The sequence below is a fragment of the Cottoperca gobio genome, chromosome 12 (genome assembly GCF_900634415.1).
Source record: "Cottoperca gobio chromosome 12, fCotGob3.1, whole genome shotgun sequence".
Classification (NCBI taxonomy): Eukaryota; Metazoa; Chordata; class Actinopteri; order Perciformes; family Bovichtidae; genus Cottoperca; species Cottoperca gobio.
Genome location: NC_041366.1, coordinates 9,238,021 through 9,256,296, shown reverse-complemented (window position 1 = coordinate 9,256,296; position 18,276 = coordinate 9,238,021). Strand labels below are relative to the sequence as shown.

Below are 18,276 nucleotides of genomic sequence, written 5' to 3'. Positions count from 1 at the left end.
ACAAAACATAGGTAATGATTTAGAAAAATTCTGTTAGTGTATACAAAAATGTGCATATAGAAGAATTCAATTAATCAGATAGTCAAGAGCGCCATCATCTGGATTATGATAGTAACAAAACATATCTTCAAGGCTAAAAGAGTGAGACGGACAGTTTGGTTGTAGGGTGGCTGACCACATTCTACTGTCACTCCAGAATTTTTTCAGAATTTTTTTTTGTTTCCTCAACATGTAAAGCTCCGGTCGAACCCGGGGACCCACACTTATGCACCAAACAGCAGTTCACCAATTAAGACTTATTTTAATCGTTTACTACGTTTTGTTCAGTGTGCAAATGAATATGTGCATTGTGTGTAAATTTTCAGCTGCTTAAATCATTATTTACCCAAACCATTTACAGCAATTTCTGTCCAGTGCTACAATTTCAATATTAAATAGGCCTAAATAATAGGTTACATTATCAAATAAATAAGCACATGAATCAATAGACAGAATATAAAGCAATTCATTTGTGAAATAACCAATATAAGTCTGCTCATGGGATCCCCAAAAAATACATAAAATGATGTAACACGACAAAGAATATGTAGAAGGATTTTAATTTAAAACAATAAATTGTAAAAGAATGCTTCTTTAGAGGCTAAATAATGAAGACTGTACTGATGTTACGGCTGCTTGTGCTGCTACTACTTCTAACACTGCTGCTGGTCCAAAACAGATCACTGAGCAATACTGACTTGAAATGAAACGCAGAAATAAAAAGTTCCATTTAAATGTTTCCATCTCCTGTGGGGAACTCATTCTGATGACTCTGTAACAGAGGGAAACTCAACTGCTGGTTGAGTGGCAGCAGAGACTGAAGCATGTGGAAGAGAAAAATGCTGAGACCCTTACAATACAAATGCAAGATCCTGCTTCTTGACGTGTTTTTTGTACCACTGCAAATTGTAGGTGTTGAGTTTTTGGAGCCATTATGAATCCCACAGAGCCTCACAAAAATGGGCTCAATCAAACAACAGCAGTATTGGCACTCACCCCCACACTGCTCCCCGGGCGCTGTATAGCAGTTGCCCACTGCTCCTGATACCACAATGGGTTAAACGCAGAGTCTAAATCTCACTCACTGTGCTGTGCTGTGGACATGACGTACATATTTTTGTGATTTTTATTGTACCTGTTGGGATTTTCTTGCCAAATTAAATAGAAGACCTTTTATACTTACTTACTATATTGTTTATTTTCGTTCATAACATTTATATGCACTTTATTTATTTATTTTTGGTATGTTTTATTTAAGATTTTATTTGAGACATTCTTCTTCTTTTTAACTACTCAGACTACTCAGACATATAAGGATTTTTATTCTGTGTTCAACTTGCCTTGTTGTTTGTAAATTTGTTCTAAATTTATTATTTTCTAAATAGGCCACATCAAGCAGGATTGTGTTCCTTTCTTCTTCTTCATCAAGCAGGACACGACAAGAGTCTTCACTGACAGAACTAAAAGATCAGTGTCAATAAGTGAGGCGTATATATTGACCAATTAACAGGTTCATTAACAACTCGTCTGTCTCATTGCATTATAAGGGCCACACGATGGCGGCATCGACCCCCCACCTCTCTTCGTTAATCGCCCATGTGGTTATGCTTAGCTCGAGCGCCCCGCAGCGCGCGAGCACGAACAAAGCGGGTGGAACTAGAGAGACCCGATGCAGAGCGAGTGGATCGCGAGCTCGAGAAATCCCCTCGCGCTCCGCGCTGCTGCCTCTCTCGCTCATTCTATATCTCTCTCTCTCTCTCTATCTCTCTCTCATACATCTCATCTCCTCTCTCTCTCTCTCTCTCTCTCTCTCTCTCTCTCTCCCTCTTCCTCTTCCTCTCTCTCTCCGTCTCAATGGCACGAGGCGGTCTGTCGCCCTGTGTCACTCATCTGCTGCTCGTGCAGATCGGACTCTCTGGGTACGCGACAGTTTTGGTTTGTTTCCCTCTTCTCTGTGGGAATAAGAGAGCCACCAGCACGCACTGGAGCTCCTGGACCGGAGTCAGGGAGGCGAGGAGCCCGGCGCAGGTGAGCAGGTTCAATTAATGGTTTGAAAAAAAAGTTAGAAGCAAAGTTTATACGAGGGGTTCAAATGTGTAGGATGTTATCGAGTCGTGTTTTGCTGTGTCGAGGAATACAGCACTACTGTCCAGATAATAAGAATTCACAGAACATTTAAATTGACTGTTTGCATCGGATTACTTGCTTGTAAGAGAGTTCGGTGCGTCGGCATTGTCACATGTATTTATCAAGGTTACTTTATTGTCTCCCACGGGAGAAACTTGTCTTGGAGAAAGGAAAAGTACTACATCAAGACCAGACATCAAATTAAAAACACATTTAATAAGAACACATGTGTAAACATCAGCCGAGCCAATTAATCTTAAACTACAGAAATGCAAGACATACATCTCTTAACATGTTGTACTATAACATACATGATATACATCATGTTACATGTTTACAAGCAAACCAACAAACTAACACATATAAATTGCTATGATATCATGATGTGGCAGCAGGTTATTTGATAATGCATGTAATACACTTAATTTACTGTTTGATTCAATTCATAGATAATTACTATACTATTTGTCATAAAGTTTAATGTATTGTCATTTATATATATGAGCTACATTTGATTTGATAGGTTTTTCCCTCAAAGAGGACACTACCTGCACATTAGTTTTATATGATTAGTATGAATTTATCTTTCAAAATGAAGTGATGTCCCTGATTTCACCACTTGTAGTGCTAATATTTGTTATTTTCTTTAAGCGCCAAGACTTTTAAACAGACAGATATATAGTGAATATTCTTGAAATGTTAAAGGCGTAAATACATTGAGGCTATAGCTTTAAGGGAGAGAACGTTAATTGATGTACAGGAGCAGAAATAATTGGGCTACAAGCAGAGAACTTTGCATAAAGACATATTGTGTTCTTGAAATTTGAAAGTTTTTCATATGTATTATTATAGGTTAAGATAAAACTTTATTGATCGCAGAAATTCACCAGCTAATATAATATATATCTTTGCATGCAAATACTTTTGTACTTTTACTTAAATAAAGATTTGAATGCAGGACTTTTACTTGTACAGTAGTATTTGTACACTAGGGTATTACTACTTCTACATAAGTAAAAGGTCTGAGTACTTTGTCCACCTCTGAACTTAAGTTGAACTTCAGGTCTTATCACTTGTTTTATGAGAGGTGTGTCCATCTGAGAATATGGATGGGTAAACATACAGTAGATGTAATGTAATTGGTGAGAAAATCGGGTTCAAGAAGAGGAAATTTTGTTTATACAGCCCAATATCACACATCAAAAATTTGCCTTAAAATGCTTTACAATCTGTACAGCATACGGCACCGATACGGAAAATCTCCCCCCGAAAAAACACCTTTTAATGGGGGACAAAAAAAGAAACCTCAGGAAAACCAACTGAGGAGGGGTTTCCTTCATCCAGGACGAAGAATGTGCAATAAACGTCAGTTGAACAGCATAATAAAATTACAGTTTAGACAAATGACAAAAGTCTTGGAGTATATCAAGCAGCTTCCAAGTGTCGGCAAACAAATATAACCTAAACCCCACGAGCTCCCCTTCCGCCTTGTAACCAGGAAAGAGATCAGTCTGCAAAAACACACAAGAAGCAAAACTGAAGCACGTCATTCACACAGATAAGAGAATGAAACAAGCACAGACAGAGAGAGAGAGAGAGAGAGAGAGAGAGAGAGAGGCCGATGGTCCAGCACTGAGAAGCCAGAGATAAAAGAGAGAGAGGTTTCTGAGATGCAGTGGCTCTCAGAAGTGTACAATATACTCATCGGCAGAACATTGAGGCTTAGACCGAAAATGCCACCACTCTCATTACAAGTGTTGAAAAAAGATTACGCGCACTGTATGGGTTGTAGCTGCCGTGGAAGTGGGACAATCACCCGTCGCAATAAATGGAAGATCGCTTGCAGTGATTTGCGGTGAGCAAGACAATACAAAGAGTCTTTTTGTTCTAGATCTTGGTATAAAAAGGAGAAGTTTCGATTCTTCTTGGTATGGGTTAATTCGGTCGATACCATAAGGGTTTCAAGTACCGTGACACCCAGCCCTATAGATGCATGCCCATGTAGAAATGTGTAGGTCATCAAAAGCACCTGGCATGACCTGTACAGGGAGCCAATGAAAGGAAGCTAAAACCGGTGTAATGTGATGAAATGTTCTAGTTAAGATTCTAGCTGCAGCATACTGAATAGTCTGGATGATACAAAGGCGTGAATTAGGGTCTCTTGCGTCAGCCATGGATACAAAAAGACCAGGGGCATCATTGCTGGGTCTGTTGTCCTGCTGAGACTTCCATGGAAAGATCAGTAAGAGTTTGTTTCACGTCAACTGCTCAAATAATGTTTGCCGGCTGTCTGGACTCCTGAAAAGGTCTGCTGTTGTTCAATTATACCGAACACAGGTCAACTGATTGCTGACATTTCAGCGCTGATGTGCTGCAATTTCTACACCCTTGTTACTTTATTACAGTATAGTTTATTACCACACACACTCATTACTGTATCCACACACACACACACACACACACACACACACACACACACACACACACACACACACACACACACACACACACACACACACACACACGGCATCTATTAATGCAAATGCATATGCGGCTGCTGCTTGTGTATATTTGGCAGCTTTTGAGTTGATTAGGCTTTTAATTGACTGTAAACATTGCATAATAGCACTGCAATAACATTATGATAACTGCTACTGATACTGTAGATTGCACTGTTTACACTGCACAAGCAAGTGTTTGTTTGTGCGCGACAGAAAGAGATAAAGAGAGGGATCAACAAAGGGAGGAAGCGATTTTTAATTCTGAGAAAAGTTGTGAAAAGAGCATAAGTAGGAGTAATAATAATAATAATAATAATAATAATAATAATAATAATAATAATAATAATAATAAGCTTTATTTGTATAGCACCTTTCATACAAGAATTGCAGCCCAAAGTGCTTCACAGCAAAAACATAAAAATTAGACAGAATAAGAGCGTTTACAGTACAATAATCACAGTGTTGATGTAAATGAGTCTGAAGTAGCATTATAAAAAATAGCCGAATTAAAATAGTATAAAATAACATTGGAAATCATGCCTAGTTTCCCGATCTGTGCCGTACTTAACGACCCTCCTGCCGGGAAATCACATTCATCACACCATTCTTGTAAATATTTTAAACTGTCAGGGCCATATTTTGAAAGCATGAGATCAACAATGGGCCCCTGTGGCCTTTCAACGGGTTTACTCTCCTTTGCTACCCAGGGAGTAGATTGAGAGTCGAATATTGTAGTATTCTAGTGTAGAAGTCCGGTGGCAAGTGAAGGAAACATCTCATGAGAACCTCTACCACAAGTAACCTACGCTAAGACTGCCTAACACTAATTTACTCAAAAGTTGTGTTTGTCAGTCTCAGTGAGGTACACCTTCTTTACTCTGAGAGCACAGCATCAACATGTTAGATAACCACACATAACAAAATGTGTCTTTGCTGGTTGTGGTGTTTTAGAAACAAGGCTGATGTAGTGGTGTCAGGCAATACCAATTCCCTGGGTTATTGTTAAAAATCCGCTCCCGTGTAATAAATCACCATCATTGCTTTCCCTTGACATGTCTCCTATTTTCTGTGAATCTTGTCCAAACCAGAATTAGCTTGCCAACATTTTATGGCTTGTCCACATGTCCAAAACATATCGCATGGAGTCCACATCGTGTAATCCTTCAAACACACTTCAGCATTGAGAATAACTGCTTATAAATCCTTTATTGTGTAACTTCTGGGAAAGGGACAATAAATCAAAGGCACATTGTGAAAAGACATGGTGACCAGCCATTATTAGACCATTTAATGCATACAAAGTTGAGCCTGGATAAAAATGTAAATCTGATTTTGATTATAATAGGAGAAAATATGCACTCCTAAGCAAGAAGACACAATTCCAACACTGGCCGGCAGCCATAAGCACACTGATAGCCCTGGCCTCTTCCCAGGTATGAGCATCTGTTAATGAATCAGGCAGGTGAAACAAACTGGTGTTGAGAGACAGTGAATGTACTCAAGTAACCTGCCCCCAGCAGATGAAGGTAAAACAGTATATTAGTCACAGGAAACAGTGATTTTGGGGGGGATCAGCCCTGGTCTTTGCGTTGACCAGAATGAGTTAACTTCTTGTCCCTGCTAGCGCCTGTCCTTATTAGCCACTCCCTGTAGACATTAAGGAGGCAGCCACTGCCTTCAGGCTAATTTTAGGCCGTCTGTACCAACGCCAACTCATTAGCCTGATTCCCAGGCCTAGAGAGCCTTATTCATTATCAATGTCACCTCACCCAAAGCAACATATCCGTCTATACCTTTTGCCTCTCGGTTATCAGAGATAAGTTATCGCAGCAGTACATTCAACACAGAGTTGTCAACATTGATGTAAGCTCTTTGTTTTGGTCCTACAGTATGGAAATACTTTTTCTTAAGGGATAATTAGCCAGATCTTTCTTTACATTGGAGCCTTTATTTATTTATCTTTGTATAGTATGAAAAACCAACTGATGACTGACTCTTAACTCCACCCACTGCAACACACACACTACACCTTCACCTGAACAAGCACTAAGAGAGCTCAACAAGTGGGCTACTGCTCTGCCCTGGTGTAGAGGAATGTGGGATTGTTATAACTTTTCTTGCGAAACGTAATGTTGTTTAATAGCCTGGCAAAATACATGCAGTCACTTTTACGCTTAAAAAAGTGATACAAGGTAATGCTGACAGTATAAATGATCTCTGTCAAGGAGGTTATGTTTTTGGTTTGGTTCCTGTTTGTCAGAAAACAACAACTGCTCCAGTTTGGTGGAAGCGTGTAGCATGGACTAAGGAAGAAACCATTACATTTCTGCTCCTTGCCGGAGGTCTGCGCTCTCCGAGTGCCCCTGCTGTTGACTAATTGATTCGGAAAAATGCATGTATTGTACCAGCTTAGTGAACAGGGGTTTCCCACTGGACTAATAAAAAACAGTGAGTCGTCAAGAAGTGAAAATTCATAAGGTGAACAACTGCCTAATGGTCAATAAGCGTCAGGCATTCTGCCGACCTTCTGAAATTGTGCTTCACTGAACCCCAGGAAATCTGCAAGCAACTTGCTTGTCTACTGACGGTCATCTGTCATTCTCCAGTTGTTTCCCCGTGGATGAGCATAGACTGGGTTACCCAGTGGTCTATACATGCCAAAAGCATCACACATAACAATGAACAAAGACAAAGATCAGTTGCAGTTATCTAACGCAGATAATAATCAGCTGTTTTTGTGGGCAGAAGTGAAGCCTACACTTCGGCTGCCAGCCTCACACAGTGGTGTAGCTGTCAGTATGTTTATCTGCTAGAATTACATTCCAGGCTGCGCTGGAAGTTCCTGAATCATTGTTTTCTGCTGCAAGTTACTTAATGAAGGAAGCAGATAAAAGAAAGACAGGGAAATGATTCTTTTCTAGTGGAACAAGGAAGATATTTCTTCTCTTTGGCTTGAATGAGATCGTTTTACTGTGAGTTTGTTGCACGTCCATCTCTTTACTGGACACAACTTCAATCAAGAGTAGCATTTTATGTGCTCGTAGGAGTTTTCTTGAATAATCGGAACTGTGTATGTTAGAAAGTTTGCCGTGCAAATCTTCGAGTTAGTCATGATACATCTGAAAAAGATGAATGAAGAGGGACTGACAACATTTTTAACAGTTGTTGCTTTTATTAATCATATTGTTTGATTTGCCGTTAAATCTTTCTGGGCATGTAATTGCTTCCTTGAACGTATTCTAAGCATTATTTCCCGGCAGCACGTATATAGAAAGATATTGATGTGGACAGTGGTGCTATGAGAAAGTGGAAAACTGATCAGTCCTAACTAAACCCATAGGGAGGCACACAGTGGGCGACGGCCACGGGTAGAGGTTTTATTTCCACAGCCTGCCTATCTTTCGCGTTTGTGCAGATGTTTGTGTGTTATTCACTTTATTACGCAGTCATTCTGCGTTTACCCCCTTCATCCAGGGAGCTAGCACCCTTATTGTGACTCGCCCGGCGTGCTCAATTACCCACTCACAGCCCATTACCCTCACCCACACAGCTTTATTCAGAGCACACGCTCCACCCGCTCACAGTTGCATCTTACTCCAGCCATGCGTGCAGCAGGCTAGTGTGGGATTTAGTGCATCCCTGTGAGCGCATGGAAAAGTCAGCACCTCTTCGAAATGAGGACAAATGAAGGGTTCGTGAATATTCAGTAATTGCAGGTGACATTGATTTGAGGTCGTGTGAGTCATTTTGCTGCACAGACAAAATGTTGAGTCGTTGCTTTTTGTTGTTTGTTTGGATCCCCTTTAGTTGTTACCATGGCAACAACTACTCTTCCTGTGCTCCATATTAAGCCAATTATGTACAGTAGGCCTACAATCAGATGCAGTCATGTTAACACGCAGAAAAGGATTGCAGATGATTTCAAAATTTAGAACAATTTTGTTCCAGTGCTTAAAACGGTAAACAATTTTATAAAGAATCAACAAAAGCTTATCATTAGTATTAATATCCTCAGTCCTATTAGTGATATTAGTCTTTAAGAAGCAGGAATTGTCTCACAAGTGCTTCTTCTGACTTTGACTTTTTAATGGATGTTCCAAAGATTATGTCAATTTATTTTAGCTGCCAAATATGGTTTTTAAACTGGAAAAAAATGCCTCCAGATGTTGGAGACTAGTAGTTTATAAAAAAAAGAGAACCCCCACCAGATTAACCGTCCTGTTTGCACATCACATACCACATCTACAGAGTTTATGTGGACTGAACAAAAAGCCAGCAAGTGGAGCAGAAGTTGTCATGTATTTTGTCTCCAATCCTTTTTTCCCCTACATTAGAACTTGGTTTGAGATAATGAGTTTATTCTCAGCAGACTTTGTCCAACAGGATCTGTCATTACAGCAACTATTCCAGGCTGATGGCCCAGAAGGTTGTGAGTTCAAGGTACGCTGCTGTCATGGCTGAAACGTCCTCTTCTCCTCCACTTATAGATACATTTGCTCTGGTATCTCTTTTCTGAACTACGGCGTATAGTAAGGCATTACTTTGTCACACGTCGCAGTAATGCAAGTCATTTTTTAGTAGCAAGTAGCTTAAAGTATTATTATATCTTCTACTTCTAACTTGATTTTTTACCTCAGAAAACATTTTTCTGACAAGTTTATGTTCTCAATCGCTAGTTTCACGTCTTCTTCAATACAACATGATGTTCAAAAACCAAGATGTCGACGGCCAAAATGTAGTCCACAAACCAATGGGCCACTGTGACTACATCTACTTCTAGTCTATGGCCTACACAGATAGAGAAAAAAACATCATCTATAGAACTGTATCATCAGAGAAACCAAAAACAGAAAACATTCATTGGATTGACAGGTGACCCCTAGGCATTGCAGTGAATAAAGTACAGCAACATGAACAAGTGCTGAGCAACAAAGATGGAGACAAAACCCCCCAAGGATCTGAGAGATTACCACTTAAAATTGTTTTTCCACAGAGAGTTTTAGTGATGTTCAGTGGCCTCTAAATGCTCTTTCCACCACAGATTTAAGAATGTAATGTGTATTGGTTGCAGTCGAGAGTTTAGTGTTACATGGTTTTATCGAAGAGGCCTTTCCAACCCGACCAGAGAAAAGTGTTTCTGTGTTGGTGTGGTGGCTGCTGTTGATGGTGGTTGGGAGTTATTTCATGGTTTTGAATGGTGTCCCAAACCAATTGGTTCTTGAGCAAACTTTACTTGTTTGTTTTTTCTCCAGTTCCTCTGTTTCCTGCTGTTTCCTTAACATTTAATATTGTAGAATCAAAACTCCTTAGCTCAGTGCGTGTGTGTTTATGTGTGTGCGTGTGCGTGTGTGTGTGTGTGTGCGTGTGTGCGTTGAAGACCGGATGATGTTTTTTGCTTTTGGCTGATCATTGACAGGGGTTCTGCTTTCTGTTTTGCACTCTTTAAGTTATGCAGCTGTAAAACATAGTGGCAAAATATATTTGTCATCTTAAAAGTTTCTGAAGTTTTAAAATCAGATTCTGTTTTCACTGAATTGTAGAAGACTGGTGATATTCAATTTTAAAGTTAAAGTCCTCCTTAAATGTTTAAAGAAACATATTGATGACTGATTTTCTGACTGAAAAGAGTGGCATCATTAAGTGTGATATTCTCTGTAGAAGAGACCACTTTATACACTCACAGTGTCTTGCCTGCACAAACTGCATGCATGTACTACACATGTGAAAATCACCAAATGAACCGGAAGTGTACAGATTCTGGGAAAGTAGACAAAGAAGTAGAAAACATAATAATCCTTGTGAATTTAGTCATAATGGAAACTGATTATTAAATGTGTTATTATCAATTAATCCCATTAAAAAGACCAAAACCAACACTGTGTTAGTTTGTTTCTTAATACTTACCAACTTCCCTATCCTCCGGCACTCGACCCAAAGTCCATTGGTTCCTACTGACGAATATTTAAAAACCTGTCATGAATCTAAATCTCTTAAAATTGTTGGGGACTATTTTCACTGTTGGATTAATACAGAACACATTTGGTGCTCTACTGAGTATTTACGACACCGAGACGGTGAATTTCGGATTGACTCAAAATAAATGACAGTGCCCATGTCCATGGTAATGAAGGAACATGTCACGCAGTGCAACAGTCTGGCTCATTGAGGTGTTTTAAATACGTTTTTTGACCACATCCAAAATCTGTGGCACAGAGGAATAAGCCGTGGCTTCACAGGCGAGTAGGATCAATTCACTTCTTTGGTCAACACTGATCAGCAGCTACTTAACAGACGCTACACACACTTTATAGCACCGCCTCAGGTGAGAGCATTTGCCCCAGCAGCAGTTTGTTCAATAGCCAACCTTCCTTAATCAAACATTTAAAATTACAGAAGGAGAGTCTGCAGAGCATGATACCTCTCAGTCTCCTTGGTAACAGGACCAGAGACTCCTCCTCCACATACAAACAAAAATAATGTGAGCACACACACACACACACACACACACACACACACACACACACACACACACACACACACACACACACACACGGTTTAGCCCTCTCACAATCTGAGGTGTGAGATTATGTGAGAAGTATTTACTTCCCACCTGACACGAAAACAAGTGACTGGAGAGTTAAAGAGCTTTTCATTTGCTGAATTTGTTGGGTTATCAGTGATACAATGGTCACAACACACTGATTAATCAAATTAAGGAGATTGGCAAGTTTTAGACTTTTGATACATAGCTAATTTTATGCGCACACGCTTGTGGGCACATTGTCAGGCAGCCAGCACATCTTGTTTAGATTTCTGAACACCTGCTGGAAAATCATTGTTATGTAGTGTGAAATTGCGCTTGTGATTTGTGTGTTGCATAAAGTGCAATAACCATTTCTTTTGTAAGTCACATTTCTCACAGAGTCCTAAATGCAATGACAGAAAGGGATTGAAAAAAGTTACAGAAGAGGATTTAAATGGGTCAAATCAGTCAAAAGGTTATCTCAAGCTGAAATCCTGATGGAAAAGTAAAAATAGCAAAGGATGGGTCCAAGTTTAAGTATCCAAGTGGTAGTAAAGAAATACATGTATTTGAGTATCTTAAGGACATCTCACTGACCTCATAGTACACCTCTTGAGAGTCGGAGGTTGATAAAACAGTCCTGACCTGTTGTCACCGACATTGGGTCACATGGTAGCTGTTGGAGGCGAGGCTAATGTGATTATGATGTGTTAGCACCTGGAGAACAATACATCTTCCCAGGGATGTGTGTGACATGAATATAAACTTTGCCCTCCGTCAAGTAGAGTCATGTTTTCAGACGTGCATCAGGTGGGCAGTTTGTGCAGCCCAGCAGATCAGAAAGTTTCCCAGACGGAGAGTGAGCATCTTATTACAGCTCACATCAGATGAGTCAGTCAGTCCTCCTACATCATCTGTCTGCCTGCTTGTTTTTGTTAGTCAATCTCAGTCCACATCCATCCCTCCATCTTACTTAGTATTGCTTTTCAACTATATGTTATAAATAAATGAAGATTAATGCCTTGACCTGGACTTGAACTGATCTCCTTTGTTATTATTACCTCCACCAGGGAGGTTATGTTTTATGTCAGGTTTGTTGGTTTGTCTGTTTGTCAGCAGGATTACGGTAACAAATACTGACCTGATTTCCACACACCCTTTGTGGAAGGGCCCAAGGAAGAACCCATTACATTTTGAATCGGATCCAAATCACGGAGCGGATACAGAAATTATTTTTCTGTTACGGAAACAGCCTTCACAGAGGTCTGAGCCTTCGTTAATCTTGACTTGATAATGTTTATATTGCTGATCTGTTGCATGACGTTTTTTAAAAGTGAAGGCAGATGCCCCGGCAGCAGCTCTACCTGTGAGAAACGGCCTGTCAGTTGGTTGGTTCACCACTTTGGTCAACAGCAGGTCAAAGTTTTCATTTATTCAGTGAAATATTTCAACACCAATTTGAGGGATCAGTTCTACATTTTGCAAAAACATCCATGGTGCCCAGAGGAATGGTTTTGATGATTTGCTGACTTTTCCTTCAGTGCCACCAAGTTTCAGATTTGTGGTTTTATGGTGAGAAACTTTTGATTAGTAATACTGACAATGATAACAACTGTGGGATATACAAGACATTAAAACAAAACCCAGTCTCTTCTTGCTCCCTGCTCTGCAAATTTCATTCTGTTCTGTTCAACTCTGTGTCAGTCTGATGTGAAATAGACACGGTGAGCTGTGAAAACACGCCTCCCTGGACGCACATCACACAGGAGAACTGCAGCAACCTGTCAGAAATACGGCTCCTCGCCCTTCTTACTCACTCTCACTCTCTCTCTTCTTTTCTTCCTATCGTTGAAATTCACATTTAGCAAATATTTTCTCATTCCTTAGATTCTGATGTGTGAGTAACGGAGTGAGCAACGAGTACGAGGGTGGGCAGTGTTAGTTTGGTTGTCTTGTAATGGTTTCTGTGTGAGTGTGTGCGAGAGGATAATGCTTATTACAGTTTCCTCTACGGACCATTTGAGATGCAAACAGTAATCAGTCATTGTGTTGTTCTAATGCAAAGCTGAACAACATCCAATCTGTGCAACATTGTTGAGGCAAATTATTCCTGCAGCAACTTGACATTTAATTATATTTACTCTGTTTTTTGAGTCCTATTCATGGATGCAGGTTCAGGGGCCAGGTGCAGAAGGGGTCAGGGCCCCGAAAGGCCTCAGTGTGCTTCATGTTATGACACCTGCACACTATACGACTCTTGAAGTCTTTAGATTGCTGTACTGATCACATTACACGACTGTCTGTCTTATAATGGGATATCTTGAAGTTGTTTCACATTACATGATCATCAACAGGGGGGGTCACATATTACAAGACATTTCACGAGGAGGAATCCCTCACAAGTCAAATAAATGTGTTTATTTGAATGGATTTTCTCATGTCTCGTCAAATTTGTTGAGGTTTTCTTGTTGTATTGTCAGTCACTTCCTGTTTTATTTTGTACCTACCTCTTGTTTCTCAATCCAGATCACTTTACTTCCTGTCTTTGTGTGGTTTCCCACCATCGTCAGCATCTGCCCCGCCCCTGATTGCTTCCACCTGTTCCCACTGACCTCTTGTATAAATTGTCCTGTCTCCCCTTGACCTCTTGTATAAATTGTCCTGTCTCCCCTTGACTTGCGCCAGTTTGTCTGGTTATATCATGTGCAAGTACCCTGTGTATCAATAATTATTATTTGTCTAAGAGGTTTGCGTTTGATTATCCAATTTTTGAAGTAAAGTATTGTTTTTTTGCACTTTACATTTGTTTCTGGCATCGTGCGTTTGATTCTTCCTTCCTTTTGTCGAAGGTCGTGACAGATTTCCATAAAGTGAATGTTGTTTAGCACTATTAATGATAGTTACTGCATAGCGTTACAAAATCCTTCAATACTAGACATCATGGAATTGTAGATATTTAGGGATGTGTTTAGTTTATTTCTTTTGATACATTTTGTCGGGTTGCATTTGTGCTGCTGTCTCTTGAAGTGCTGAACTTTAAACTTTCTATTTCAACTTCTCTGCTTGCTCACAAACTTTTAACAGCAGCATGTGGTGTTCATGTTTTACAACTTTGTCCTGTGCAATCGGCAGGTTGTTGGTTGTAGTTTACGGGTTATGACTATAAATTAATATAGTCTACTGCCAGCGTCCACTACCAGCGTTAGTTTTGTTAACATTGCATGATGGTGGTGGAGTTCTGCGCACTCCGAGTGAGAGAATTGAGAATTACTGGACTAAACGATAGGCAGACGTGACCAACTGTAATCAGTGATCTTCCTGCAGGAAGTCGGAGTTGTTGACAGGATTGCTGGCTGTCCCCGTCTGTCAGATGATATTGACCCTCGAGCGCGATAAGACTTGACGGCCATCATAAAAAGGCAGAGACGCAGCAGATGTTGTAATAGGTGCTTAAAGCTGATAAGGCATCTACAGCTGTACCGATGACAGGTGTCTGCTGTTCCTCAAGAGCAGATACGTGCTATGAAATGGCTCAGAGCATGACTCCAGCTATTTTCAACCTCACACTTGAACAAACTCCTCCCAGTTATTGTAAACATTGAGAGATACGGTATGTATATACTGTATGTCTTGCATTGGTGTAAAACATTTTGTATATTTTATGATAAATCTATGTCTGTCAGTCGGTCCACCACTTTGGTGCAGACAAGAATATCTCAACAACTAGTCGATAGATATCGTAAATAGATTTCCGTGGAATTTGGTACATACATTCATGGTCCCCAGAGGAGTAGCTTTATAAGCTTTGATCCCCTAATTTGTCATCTAGCACCATTATTGGGTCAACGTTTGTATTTGTCCAATACTTTGGTTAAGGATGAAATACCTGTAAACGAACACTGACATTCCCATCAGCCTCAGCTGTAGTTTGTGTTTACATTACATTACAGTTCATTTAGCTGACGAATTGGTCCAAAGCGACGTACAAAAAGTGCAAACAATCATGGAGATACAACTCCGAACAGCAAGAATCTTGTAAGTACAATAACTTCAAATAGGTACAATCGTATAAGTGAGATTGAAGACCAGTCTTGGATGGGAGAGCCCTTACCTGGAAGGAAAAGGAGCTTGGTCTTGTCAAGGTTGAGTTTCAAGTGATGTGCGGCCATCCACCGAGAGATATCAGCCAGACAAGCCGAGATCCGTGCCTCCACCTGGGTTTCAGATCTGGGAAAAGACAGAATCAGTTTCATCTAAGTGTCATCTGCGTAGCTGTGGTAGGAGAAACCGTGAGAGTGAATGACAGAGCCTATTGAGTTGGTGTACAGTGAAAAGAGTAGAGGCCCCAGGACAGATCCCTGAGGTACCCCGGTGGTGAGTTGACTGGGGTCCGACAGAGGCCCTCTCCAAGTTACCCTGTATGTGCGATCCTTTAGGTAGGATGCGAGCAGGGAGAGAGCAGAGCCTGAGACTCCCAGTTCTTGGAGGGTGTGGAGGAGGATCTGGTGGTTCACTGTGTCAAACGCAGCAGAAAGGTCCAGAAGGATGACAACAGATGAGAGGGAGAATGCTCTAGCAGCGTGGAGTTCCTCAGTGACAGCGAGGAGGGCAGTCTCAGTTGAGTGGCCCGCCTTGAAACCAGATTGGTGCGGATCAAGAAGGTTGTTCTGGTGAAGGTAAGACGAGAGTTGATTAAAGACTGCACGCTCAAGTGTTTTGGAAAGAAAAGAAAGAAGAGAGACAGGTCTGTAGTTGTTGACTTCAGAAAGATCGAGTGAGGGTTTCTTTAAGAGAGGGCTCACTCTTGCCTCCTTAAGATTGTTAGGAAAGCAACCAGATGTTAAGGAGGTGTTGATGATGGGTGATAAAAGGAAGGAGGTTAGGAGCAATAGACTGGAGAAGGTAAGAGGGGATAGGGTCCAGAGGGCAGGTGGTAGGACGGGCAGAGATAATGAGAGATAGAACTTATTCGAAGAGAGAGTGGAGAAAGAAGTTAGAGTGGGGGGAAGTGATGTGGATGGTGAACAAATGATGTTGGTCGGCAAGTCGGAAAATAAAGAGCGTATGTCATCTATCTTTTTTACAAAGTAGTTGACAAAGTGGGACGGTAGGAGGGAAGAAGGAGGTGGGGGACTGGGAGGGTCAAGGAGGGTGAAGAAGATAGAGAAAAGTTTTTTGGGATTGGAGAAAGAGGATTGAATTTTTTGTTGGAAGAAAGTGCTTTTCGCTTCTGAAATAGAAGAGAAAGAGGAGAGAAGAGTTTTAAAGGTAAGTAGGTTGTGAGGGTGTTTTGATTTCAGCCATTTTCTTTCAGCTCCCCGTAGGATGGCTCTGTTAGTACGCCAACCAGGGAGCTGGAGGGTCTGGTGAACCTGCTGCAGAGTGAGAGGACAGAGGGATTCCAGAGTAGAGAGGAGAGTGTCTGTGGCAGAGTTGGCAAGCATGAGTGAGAAGGAGTCAGGAGAAGGAAGGGCCGAGAGGACAGCTGAGGCAAGAGAAGAGGGAGAGAGGGAGCAGAGGTTACGGCGGAGGGGTACAGTTTTCGGAGAGATAGGTTGGTTAGTTTGGGAGAGGGGGTCTGAGAGGAGCGGGTGGGATATACAAAAGCAGAGAGGTTGCGGTGGTGTTGCGAACATGTGCGAGGCCTGTAATATCTACAAGAAGAGACATGAACGGGAATGGAAAATATACACATTTGAATAAGGAGGGAAGAGCAAGCAAACAGAGATACTTATCCTCCTGCGAAAGACTCCTTTGTCTTTGTCCTCCAAGTCTTCGTCCAATGAGGCTGCCGCGCCAACAACTGTCTCTTCTTAAATTAAGACTTAATTACCTAGGTGGCTACAGCTGTGTTAGCCACACCCACTGTAATCAGTCCACTGATTGCTTACAATGAAACTGATTCAGCAGTCAAGACTTCAAAACAAAGTACACTTTAGCAGACAACCTATTAAAAAGCTACACACTTTAACTTAGTGAAAACTCACTCAGTGAAACAATATTCTCACAGTGTGGTAGAAGATCCTCCAAGATTCAGAAGTTTAGTGCTAATTAGTGAGTGCTAATACTCTAAAATATGTTAGTAAACTATATACCTGCAACGCCGTGCCTAAGTCTATCCTTACAGAGCCGCTTGCACTGCATCTTTATTGTGTAAATAGGGAAAAAAAGCAGTCAGTCCACACAGGAAAAAAGATCGACAAGGGCACTTTAAGTTCATATTTTGCTTGAAAAAGACATCATTGTTCCTTTAGGGTTGATTTCCGGAGCGTCGACTGATGTCCTTGGACTTAATTAGAGAGCTGTAAATTGCCAAAACATAGCAAGCCGTATACTGATCTGAATCAGAAGTTATTGATCTGACATTAAAAATAAAATTAAACAGGGTCAACGCAGAGTCAATGCCTAAACCTCCCTCAAGTGTTTGTAAAGTAATTGTCATCTCATTACCTCAGGCTGTCGTTGGTCATTACAATATGTTTATTTTATTTACCAGGTTAAATAAGGGCAGCAGGGTCAGGCAGGCTGTCCTTCCACAGGGAGAACCAGGATCTGCTGATGAATCCTTACTAGCCTCAGAGGTGCTGTTCAGGAGCTGATATCTGACCTTTGACCTCCCTGGACAGGGGAGTAATACAGGAACATTTCCCTTGTGGTGCTCACTAATGCATGGTATTACTGCTGCCTTACAAAGACAAACTAGTATGCTAATGGTATCTGGCAGAGACTGCTGCTGCCTGTTTGTCTTATATTACACACTTACAGATTCTTATTTGCGTTTTTTGACATTTTTGACAAGATAGACAAACAAAACTAAATCCAGCAGCCTGTCTGTACACGCAAGCTGGCTACTATTTTCAGAAAAATGCAGACATACTGCGAGAGCCAGGACTATTACATCATGAGTGTGTGTGTGTGTGTGTGTGTGTGTGTGTGTGTGTGTGTCTGTGTGTCAACAGGCCCTTAGCATGGGGTGATGAGGACTGTCCTCTGCTGACCTCAATGCAGATGACCAGTGATGGACACAGCATCACCTCGATAGTAAGTCATAAATTCAAATAAATTCTGTTACATTCATAAAAATAA

The 18,276-nt window shown here is 40.9% G+C and overlaps 1 protein-coding gene across 11 annotated transcripts in view; it reads left to right on the top strand.

Annotated features, from left to right (window-relative positions):
• Window positions 1-1,956: 1,956 nt before the first annotated feature.
• Window positions 1,957-18,276, top strand: part of si:dkey-247m21.3 (5-hydroxytryptamine receptor 4) — a 41,507-nt gene continuing 25,187 nt past the window's right edge. For 2 of the 11 annotated variants that reach the window (XM_029445486.1, XM_029445496.1), the window contains exons 1-3: window positions 13,880-13,936; window positions 17,687-17,816; window positions 18,150-18,231. In XM_029445486.1, coding sequence (XP_029301346.1) covers window positions 18,209-18,231 — 23 coding nt within the window. In that variant the 5' untranslated portion in view covers window positions 13,880-13,936; window positions 17,687-17,816; window positions 18,150-18,208. Of the gene's footprint in view, window positions 2,068-13,877; window positions 13,965-14,514; window positions 14,801-17,686; window positions 17,863-18,149; window positions 18,232-18,276 lie in introns of those variants that run through there. The other 9 variants (XM_029445489.1, XM_029445488.1, XM_029445490.1 and 6 more) reach the window with 9 other exon arrangements.